Source organism: Actinia tenebrosa, unplaced genomic scaffold (genome assembly GCF_029948245.1).
Source record: "Actinia tenebrosa isolate PJP-AT-01 unplaced genomic scaffold, QUT_ActTen_1.0 PGA_scaffold10__47_contigs__length_13832649, whole genome shotgun sequence".
In the NCBI taxonomy this organism is placed as follows: Eukaryota; Metazoa; Cnidaria; class Anthozoa; order Actiniaria; family Actiniidae; genus Actinia; species Actinia tenebrosa.
This window is the reverse complement of record NW_028292570.1, coordinates 9,983,430-9,994,221: the sequence shown is the minus strand read 5'-3', so window position 1 is coordinate 9,994,221 and position 10,792 is coordinate 9,983,430. Positions and strand designations below refer to the sequence as shown.

General features: G+C 36.7%; 1 protein-coding gene across 3 annotated transcripts; it reads right to left on the bottom strand.

The window, feature by feature from the left end:
• Positions 1 to 2,103: 2,103 nt before the first annotated feature.
• On the bottom strand, positions 2,104 to 10,025 carry LOC116297346 (uncharacterized). Of its 3 annotated transcripts, none has more exons than XM_089026886.1 (2): positions 9,827 to 10,025; positions 2,104 to 5,617 (listed from the first exon to the last, which is right to left on the bottom strand). In XM_089026886.1, exon 2 carries the CDS (start codon positions 5,579 to 5,581, stop codon positions 4,994 to 4,996), a length of 588 nt encoding a protein of 195 aa, XP_088883012.1. In that variant the 5' UTR covers positions 5,582 to 5,617; positions 9,827 to 10,025; the 3' UTR covers positions 2,104 to 4,993. The 3 variants fall into 3 exon arrangements, with proteins under 3 accessions (XP_088883012.1, XP_088883011.1, XP_088883010.1); XM_089026885.1 differs by lacking the exon at positions 9,827 to 10,025 and adding an exon at positions 8,575 to 8,638; XM_089026884.1 differs by lacking the exon at positions 9,827 to 10,025 and adding an exon at positions 5,845 to 5,919.
• Positions 10,026 to 10,792: the final 767 nt, after the last annotated feature.

The following is a 10,792-nucleotide window of genomic DNA, read 5'->3' as shown; positions in this document are numbered from 1 at the left end:
TAAACTTCCACAACACTGTTTAGAAGAACGTTAAGATCATGACAAAAGTCATTCTATGAAAGATGAAGCATACTGGCACCATTACAAATGCTCTGCAAAAGAGCGGCATCACTAACATTAGGATATCAATCTGCGCATGTGTCTAACAAAGTTTTCCTTACGTACTCCCTCTCCAAAATACCGAGAATGAAATCTCTTAATCTTTTTTCTTCGTCTTGCTGGTTCAACCATTCTATTTTACTTTAAATAGCTTTTTAATTCCTGTTTCTGTTAAAGCTGAAACACCAGCACCTGCAGCCTTTCTGCCTAAGGTTTTAAGAAGACCTTTCCCTGCAACTTTTGCTCCTAATCTTGCTATGAGTCCGCCAATACCTGCACCGCTCTGTCGTCTTGATCGCTTCCCTCTCCCTCCTTTCAATTCATGCAATAACGCTAAAGTTTCTGGAGAAATCTTTTTAGAACGCTTCCTTCCACGTCTCCTCGCCATCATAGAAGATTAATTAGTGTATAAATCCGTGTAACTTCTATATATAGTGTAATCACAGAGCAATTAACGGAAGTAGTTCAATGAGACCTTGAGAAATAGTTGATAAAACGTCCCCAGCATTGCCTCCTTTTTGGCGACGTCTCTTTCTTCTTCCTCCCTTCATTCCTTCTTTGAAACCGCGCAATAACGCTAATGTTTCTGGACGAATCTTTTTAGATCCTTTCCTTCCACGTCTCCTCGGCATCACAAAGATCAATTAGCGTGTAATCCATTTATCTTCTATATATAGTGTCAATCACAGCCCAAGTAATTTTGCAAATTGTACTATCGGAAGTGCTCCAATTACATCATCCATAACATTGCCTCCTTTTTGATGGCGTCTCTTTCTTCTTCCTCTCTTCATTTCATAACTTCCTTTTTTAATTTTTTGACCTCCGTTTATTCTGGAACGAGTTAACCCCTGATGAATCCTTCTTCCGCTTCTTAGTCTTACCATGGTGATACAAGTCTTAAGACGTGAAGCTTTTCAATCAACTCTCTCCGACCAGCACAGCGAAAAGATGCGTACTTCTTTTCTCCGTGTACTGCTTTTATCTTACTTATCCACATCACCTCCAAGGCATCTCCGTATAAAAATTCTACATATAGAATTTTTTGCGGTTCCCCCGTATATCCATGAATGTAAAAACCACATCCGCGACTATTGCTCAGACAATGTCCTATCTTTCCAAACTTGTAATCATTATACCGATTAATTTTTCTCATCTGCGCAGCTAACTGTAAACACTGAACTCTCGCATGAGTCGGTGAAAGCTCATTCATACCATGAAAAATACTATGCCTAAAAATATTCATGAATTGTCGTCGACTTCCATAAGTTCGTCTTCCAAAGCACCATTGTTTTGTACGTTGCATTCTTCCAAATCCATAGACACCTCAGAAACAAGAGTCTCTTTGTCGCGAGGCCGATATATATTTATGCCTTTCCATTTGTTTGTTTTCATAACAAACATTTGAGTAGTCCCTCGTAATGCATACACTCTATCCATGTCGTTTGCTTTACTTCCTTAAATGCGTCTTCTTCGGCGTCGTCTTCCCCGTTTCTTATATAGTTTATTTAATCCTGCTCCCGATTGTATTGCCTTATGAGCTTTCATCAATGCTTGCTTTTTTCCATAGGCATATGCAACCTTTGCTTGATTGTGTACAAAAGCTCCTAATAGAGGATGTTTCTGTTTCAAGGGAGCTAACTGTTTAGAAAGCTGAGCATCGACAATATTATCTACCTTTGAAGCTGCTTTATTAACAACCTTTCGCTTTAAACCGTTAACTATTCCTCCGAACACCATGATGAATAAACGAAATGAAAACAAAGACATCTATATATATATAATTCAAGCTCTACATGAATTCTGTCTGTCCGTCTCTCGTCACGTGGTTGGTCCAACTTTTTGCTGCCCTAACATACTACTTGTATGTACTGTAAGTCAGTACTGTATGTTTCCCACTCATACGATAACCATTTCCATTTCTTTAAAACTAATTATGGAAATAATTTTATTTTTCTTCACAAAGGAAAATATAATAGTTGATAGTGGAAGAAAACGCAGAACAGATTTCACAAGAAGACGTGATTTTATTGGACTTTATTTGGTGATTCTCATTTATTCATAACGTCTCTTTTTTCTGAGACAGACGATCAAAACTATAGCTTAACCTTATTGTGACTTGCACAGCTAGCCAGAATGCAAACTATATATCCGTGAAATACTACTAACTACTTAGTACTACCCTCAGCCCTTTGACTACATGTCTTGCTGGCATTAAACGCTGCTTGAAGACACATTATCACGTCGAGCAAGCATCCTAAAGCTGCACTATGCACGGTTTTGACTAGTGTCCTTAGCGATCTGATATTTCTACGTTTTGGCCGGTGACTATTTAGCAATTATTCTCCTCAGACTGAGTGAATATCGGGGAATATTTACCGAAAAGCGAGTCTTCGAGCGGCGAGGTAAATATTCTCAATATTCACTCTGCCTAAGGCGAATAATTGTTGTAGTATTTTTAACACAAGTGAATTTAATAAAGAACGGAGAGAGAGGTTTTTTTGTTCAAATTCTCTTTGTCTCTGCAAGCTGCACAAATCGACAAACGAGGGTGCGCGCGATTTATTCACCTGTAGGCCGCCTGAATAAAACAGCATAAGACGTAAATTGTGACCAATGAGCGCACCGGATTTATCATATTTACTTGTGTAAAAATACTAAATTTAATTATTCATTGATTTATTTTTAACTTGATTGTGAAAAAATGTAAACATATAACTTAAAATCAAAAATGGAACTGACGAATTTATTTAGAGAGGGTGGCACGTCACTGTTGTAACTGGTAAACTTGTGGCCCTGTATGTTTAACGTCTCTAAGTGCGACGGGACAGTTGTTTTACTTGGTTATCCGATCCACGGCAAAGGTTTAATCATTTGCAGATATTTTTAGTGCCAACGGGCAGCACCTTATTGATCTTCTACTATTCTCAAATATTTTAAGACCCTGAGCGTTGGTCTCATATAGTACGTAAAACAAACTAACTGAGCTAACTCAGTCATAATTATTACTCGCTATTAAAAATGAAATCTACCATATATTCTTAATATCCTCTCGGACTATTCCAGTGCTGCCTTCCTGTGTATATAAAATCTAAGAATTAAACCTTATTTTTAAAAATTATCTTTACAAAGCTTTTAAATGACGATCAATCACGCATGGAAAAAGACTTCCGGGTCCAAATAGAAGGAGAAAGATTTTAACGAAAGATAAACGTTACCAAGAGAAAATGGACTAAGAGAAGGAATCTCTGTTATTCCCAGGTGATCTGAGGAAAGCGAATTAGCCAATCAGAGCGCATTTCGTGGTCAGCGAGAAAAAATCCATCCCAAGATAACTTCGGTATTTCAAAGCTTCTGTGCTCATAAAAATGTTTAAGAGATATTTCAATTGGAAAACTCCTTCGTTTATCACCATCCAAACGTCAATGGCGGACTTCGAATCATCAATCACGAGACACGTTTTTACGCGCAAAGCTCTATGTGTTGGATTTTTCTTCGCCTACCGCGCGCGACGCCTGGCACATTTTAGAGATCACCTGGTCATGATTGTCACCAACATTGGCACCGTTTGATGCTATCTTTCTTTTTCTGCACGCGCATACTGAGCGCGCTCTATTCTGTTTTTGTTTTTTTTTTCGAAAAACACAAGAAAACATGAGAAAACACCATAGAGCGCGAGCAGTACGGGCGCGCAGAAAAGCTAGCAAACGATCAAATGTATAATGAATGATTCTAAAAATAACAGAAATAATCCTAAAAATAGCATCAAAGTGTGCACATGATAGGGAGCTGGGATTCCTTCTTTTAGTTCATTTTCTCTTGACGTTACTCAGAAGAGAATCCAGGGTTATCCCATCATGCATTGCGAGCGAGATATTACTTTTTCCATTTAAACAGCTAAACTTTATATTGTTTGAAGTTTTAAATAGAGTGCATTTCATATCTTTTAGCGTTATCTATTTTCTAAATTCCTCAAGACATTTAGAGATATTTGTTAAAATACTGGAGTACTCATTTTAGAGTATTTCAGGTTCAGCATAGATCCTACAACTGACTACTCGTCAGATTTTTAAAGGCTCTTGGTATAGCCCTGGATGCTCCTATTAATAGTTACACGCGAAGGCACCTTCCGCGGTGCTATTGTCAAGCGCAAGGTCTAATGGCAAAAAAATGACAAAAGTTGTGTCTATAAATTATTTTAAAGTGCATGATTCAGCAATTGTAATGATTGAATTTAAAATTAATAATTTGAAGACGTGGTTGTTGAGTTTTGTGGCAACGCATTTTTGCATTGTGTGTTATCGAAGTAAAATTGAAATAAGAGCTGATAATTTGATAAAAATTGATGAATGATAGAAATATTGATAAAAACGTATACACTCAATTGGAGAATCGTTGTCGGGCTCAGAAACATAGAACATAAAAGCTGAGACCGAAATGGCACATGGGAAATGACATATTGATATCATAATGTATTCATTTGCGCCATCCATGCAGTCGGTTTAGAAAGCCGTTTGGCTTCGCATTTTTATAGGTTGCAGAGTAGACGAAACCGCTTATTTACTTGCGTTATCTCGTATCTATCAAACGTATTCTTGTTTTCCTGTTTTAGTACCTTCAGCACAACGTTAACAACCTCAATGGTTTTAAAAACAGTGGATGATGCCACGGGTCGCCGGTCACAGCATGCATCTAAATAACGTACTTCCCATGTGCCATTTCGGTCTTAGCTTCTATGTTCTATGTTTCTGAACCCGACAACGATTCTTCAATTGAGTGATACGCAAACATTAAAAAAAGTCAGAGAAAACAAGTATGAAATTCATATACATGATTCCTGACTGCAGTATCAAGATAAGAGCTGAAAGTTTGTTTCTTTCACTCAATGCCATGGCAACTAAGTGTGTGAAAATGTAATTGGATCACCTTTCTTAAAAGTTGCTGGATCCTGACCTGGTGAATTACTTGCAATATCCTGTAATTCTTCTTCGTTCAACGGACAAGGATGGGCCTCTATGTTCCTCTCTTTCAACTTGTCTTCCATGAAGTCAATTATTTTCTTAACATTATTTTCATCTGGATCAATCTTGTCCGCTTGCAATTTCGTCCACCTTTCTTGAGCTTCTTTTTGATCGTCTCTAGTTTCATACAGCTGTTCAATGTCTTTATCAATATATCTGAGACGTGGCTGCTTGTAATCTTTTCCTTTCTCAAAGTAAACTGGCACGACTTCCCAATATATTGCTTCCATCACATTCGCACACAACTGACCTATGCACAGCTTATTTCGAGATTTTTCGAGCTCATCAGTTTTAGCCATGTATCTGCTCAAGTCGTTTTCCTGCCTTAGAGATTTTTCATTGAAATATCTTACTTCATTTTTCAACTGTTCGGTTTCAACCATGTATTTTTTTAAATTTTTTTTCATTTCCCTAAATTCATTTTTAAATTCTTCACTATCGTCATTCGAGTTTCGGCCACTCATCTTCAGCTCTTGCTTTGGTTTCCCTTTTACCTATTTCTGCAATAAATAGAAAATTAAAATTAAAACTCTTAGCTTTAAAGAGCATGTTTGATCTTAGATTTAAATAATGCTGTGCCTCTTGTTCCGCCAATCAAAAACACGCGCGCCTTTTCTATTCCTTGAATATTTCTGTAAAATTGATGTTTAAAATACAAGCATGTAATGTGCATGATAGACACTGTAGATTATTGCAACAAATTAGCTAGGACTGCGTTAAAGCTTACCAGAACGAGAGAAATTGCTGGCGTATCTCAGCAGCTTCATGCATATGTATCAAATCACCTTTAGGCCTTACATGGCGTTTGTTGAGTGATTTAACTTTAAAACACATACTTAAAGACTGGGAACTTTTTTTTTTTTTTGACACTTGTTCAGCAGGCTATGTCATTTGTCTAAATCAGTGCAAGCGGAAAGCTGAAGCTGTGATCAGCATCTCGGAAAAAAGGGGACGCCACTTTGTTCTTTTTTTGGCAATGATTACATTCATTACGTCAATCTGAATAATATCCGCAGTGCAACACTACATGTTCCTCAAAGGTCAATGTACCTTCGTTACACAGAGAATTTAAATTCTCTGTGTAGTTTAAAAAACATTTCCTTTTCGGCTTGTCAAAGTAACTCAAAATATTGTTACCGCTAAAACAAAGGGAAAAATGTTCTCAGTGATTAAACCTCCAGCTGATATAATTAGAACTTTGGAAAACAAATCCTTTCATGAAGAAAAAGTAAGAAAAATCTTTATAGAACTCACTTATTTCCCGTTTCAGATGTGTCATTCGAGGGAAAGAGAAATTGGAGTTACGACACTCAATTGAGCATAATTTCTTTGTTTAACGGTTGTACATTAGAAGACACAAGAATTTGGATACAATTAAAACAAAGAATCTTATTCTCAAGAGACATTACGCCCAAAGTGAACTGAAAAGGTCTAAATATATTCCAACGATTTCAATTTCAATTTGATAACAGTGACAAATGACAGTATGTCATCTGTCTGTTTGCTAAAATGTATATTAAGCAATTATCTAAACGAGAGCTCAAGAAAGCAATTCAGAAAAGAGACAGCAGACTTTTGAAATTTCAAACCATTATTGATGAGAAAGAACGAGGCGTCGAAATATAATCTGAAGAACTTAGAAATGCTTAATTGACCGCAGAGCAACTGAAAAGCGAGCTAAAAGCGATTTGGATTACGCTTAAAACAGAATCGGAAAACGTGAACGAAAGATCGAAAAACTTATCAATCAGTTAAACACTTTTCAGCAATTTCAAAGACCTTTTCCCATTCGATCAAAAACACTTGGACATCCTTTAATTAGACATTTTCTTTTTACCCGACATGTTTTAGATAAGATGTGCACCAGGAGTTGCACTAATTTAAGCAGAGGCATTTAATCTTGTACTTAGTCGTAAACAAAGCTAAGGTTGTAGTTCGGGTTGACCAGAAGGACTTTCCTTAGTCGGTGTGGCTGTCACTTGGGATTCCTTACTCGGCCACTGTCCTTAGTTAGGTCTGTACCTCCCAGTACAACACCAACTACAACCTTAGACTTGTTCACAACTAAGTACAAGATTGAATGCATAGAAATAGTTAAATTGCTCGTCCTTATCATAAGCCGGTAATCTAATCTGAAAATCTATTAACGTCACGTATCTAGACAAGTTTAACCTTGGTGGCTTTAATGTTTAGGTTAATTTGAAAGATGTTTGTAGAACAGAAAACTACAAGTAGATCTCCAAGTCAAAACAGTCTCGGTTACTAAACTAAACATGTAGGCTTGCAGAATCATACACAAAAAGCATTATTCATGTGAACACATCATTGCCAAAATTCTGTTGCATAACAAAAGATTCCATCGTATGACTGTCTTAAACCTATCAGCAACGTGAAAGTACATCCATCCTCCGGAACCCAGAGGAACGTTTCGAGAAGCCAGTTGTTTTTCATCGACCATACCCATAATACAGACGAGCCCGCGTTACTCGTAAAGGTAAGTCTTATCCTGTTTGGTCACATGCCCGCCCGGGCATGTTAGTCTTGTGATGCTCGTATGTCAGTGTCTTATTCTGACCTTGAAATCACTTTGAAATCATTTTGAAATCACTGGCAATTTCTGCAATCTAACTGGCTTTCGGCAGTGCGATTTAATCACGATTCGCACCATTCAGTTGAGTCTTAAATCGCACTGTTTCAAGAACCAATAAGATAGCAGAAAACAAAGCAGTTGACAAATTAATGTGCTTGGAAGTCTCTTTCCCATATAAATCAGATCAGAGGAAAACGAAGCGCAAAGATTCGAAAAGGAAGAAAAAAATTTTTTTTAATGAAAGACAGTTTTTTGACTAAATTTCAGTTTTAACTTCAGTACTATTGCAGGTGATTTCAAAATGGATACAGTATAATTAAGTGGTAATTGAACTTAATTCGTGTTGTGCAATTTTGATCTGAAATCAAACCTGTGATTAATGATGCAATTTGGTCTAAAAATCAAACGAGTGATTAGGACTTTCACGGCCGCCTAGCAAACTACTACATCTTTAGTCATGTAGTGCTTAAAAGTACTTTTAACTATTTAGTTGTAAAATAGCTAGAATTCATCATACATTAACCGAACAAAGACGAGGTATTTGCTTTTGTTTCCAATGTTCAGCTCCAGTAACATATCCACTATTTTGTACAAAATCACTAGCTGCAAAATAGCTATAATAGACAATGATCTTTCGTTTTGTTTCACTGATGTACGGCTTTAATTCCAAGAGTCTTTAAAGCGTTGACAGCAGTACCCTGTAGTGCGGAGTGTTTCGCTTGAAAAGTTCATCAAAATTAACTATTCCATCTTTACCATATGAGATAGGTTAGTAAACTAATGGTTAAGTTAGTCCAGAAATTTTGTAAAGCTATGGAAGTGGCGCTGACGATATAAAGTTCCCCAAATAAATCAAATGTATCTTACCAGACTTGGTCAGTTCTTAACTTCTTCAAACAAGCGTAGTGGATTAGTGAATATAGACTCCTGGAAAGTCTCTTCCAACGTGTTGGGGCAGATTATTTTTATTAAAATAAAATGTGATCAAGTTTCATTTTAGTAACGTCACGGGGACAAATAAGCCTTAATTCTTACCAATGACATATAATATGCCTGAGCATATCCCGACAAAACTCGAAAATAATTATGTCTACTTTTTTGAGTTTTTAGATACCATTATCAAAATAAAAAAATATATATTTTTTTTAATATACTTTTTTTGCAGGATCGTGGAGCTCACTGGAGCGTACGATCGCAACAAACGATCGAAAAACGACCGTTTCCATATGATCTGATAAAGGTCAAAATTCCAAACTAGAGCTGGTCTTTCGATGTTTGATGTATACAGACTGAGCCAGTCGAGATTTGAGTATTCCCTAGGTACAGCATCCCTGCCAGAACCTGATGGAATATTTTTCATTCGTTTCAAGAAACGCCCATATGCTCCTCGGACGTTCAGGATATTTTTTTTTTTTTTTTTTTTTGGCTTGTGTCGGCAGAATACCGAAAACTTCAGCTACTAGTTGTTACTTCCAGTGCCAGCGGACAGTTTGTAAACAAGAAAACCGTTGCTATGGCATTACAGTTTAGGAAGCATTGCATCTTCGGAAAAACGATATATTATGGTATACATTTCGAACGTACGATCGAAAAACTTTTTCCATATGATCGCGGACGATCGAAAAAAATTTATTTCGATCGTTCCGATCGCTTTCGATGATATGGAAACCATGCTTAATGCAGCAAGATCCGAATATTTTTGCGAGCACTATAATGCAACAAGCTATTTCGAATATTTTTGCGAAGCACTGTCGCTGTCGTGCTGCACTATAGTACGAATATTTTAATACTGTCAGCACAACAGTCTTCGCGAAAAGTTAAAATTGTGCATGCGTAAACTATCGAATCTCTATCATAAAAACATCTTCAATCAAGGGAGAGACCTAAAACACTCTTAAGATCTACTTTCATGTGATGGTTAGGTAAGTTCTTCAACCATCCATAAGTTGGTTACTGGCAAACAAGTGTTACAGTTAAGCTATAATGGCAAGACAAAAATTTTGAAGCTTAGTGCGGTCGCGACGATGACAATTTTCTTTTTTCTTTTTTTTTTTTTTTTTACGGAAAAAGTTTAAACACGCATCATAATCTTTGATCATTCTAATACCTCATTACTTACTTACTGCTCCCGGCTCGGTGTCGTATGTGAGTAAAGTTGTTTGTTGGTTCTTTCCTGTGATATGAGGGTTTTTCTCCGGGTTCTCTGGTTTTCTTCCCTCCACAAAAATCAACAAAAAAATTATTTGGAATTTCAGTGGATGAAGAACCGGCTGTCTGATGTAAAGAGCCATTGTTAAATCTTATTTATCTTATCATCTTATTATTTTTTTCATTATATTGCATTGTGCCAATACGGCTGCCAGAACAATTATAGAACCACTCCGCTCCAATCAAATGCCTTGCCGCCCACCCTTGATTGTTTCTGCGTTTCCACAGCTGTCTCAATTTATCATTATTTTGAAAAATGCAATCATCAACATAGGCAGAAACGTACGTCATGCAAGTTGTTTTCCATTACTTGGGTTTTTGCGGCTTAGAAACCTTATTTTAATTTTTAATGGCACTGCCGTCTGACACACAATGTCATTAGTGTTATCATGGAAAATTCAAGGAAAAATTAGTTTACCTTCTTTTGATCATGAGTAACAGTTCAAATAATTAAAATGTAACTTACCATAAGTCGGTATATTCAGTAGCCAGGTTTGTAGTCGTCGAAAAATAATTGCAATGCCGTGCGCCAAGTTAAAGGTTTGCGGGACAAGTATGTGAACCATGCACAGTAAGGACTGATTCATAACTAACGTTTCAGTTTTTAAAACAAATTCTCGGAAATAATTGAACCTCTCAACTCAGTACAACTATTATTTCCTCGATCATCGATCTCCAGTTGCTTACACGATTGAAAACAATTTTAATTTCCTCTGCAAATCGAGATGATGCCTATAACAGATACTCAATCGAAGTAAAGCTAATAGAAAGACTAATTTTAAAAAAAATCTTAGCCAGCACTTGCTGATATGCCAATCATGTTTTATAATTACTTAAATTTTCCATTTCCAAGAAATAGTCTAAGCTGAAGGTCTTT

Excerpts from the sequence above, each read along its gene's own strand:
- LOC116297346 (XM_089026886.1), bottom strand. The coding sequence starts at position 5,581 with ATGAGTGGCCGAAACTCGAATGACGATAGTGAAGAATTTAAAAATGAA.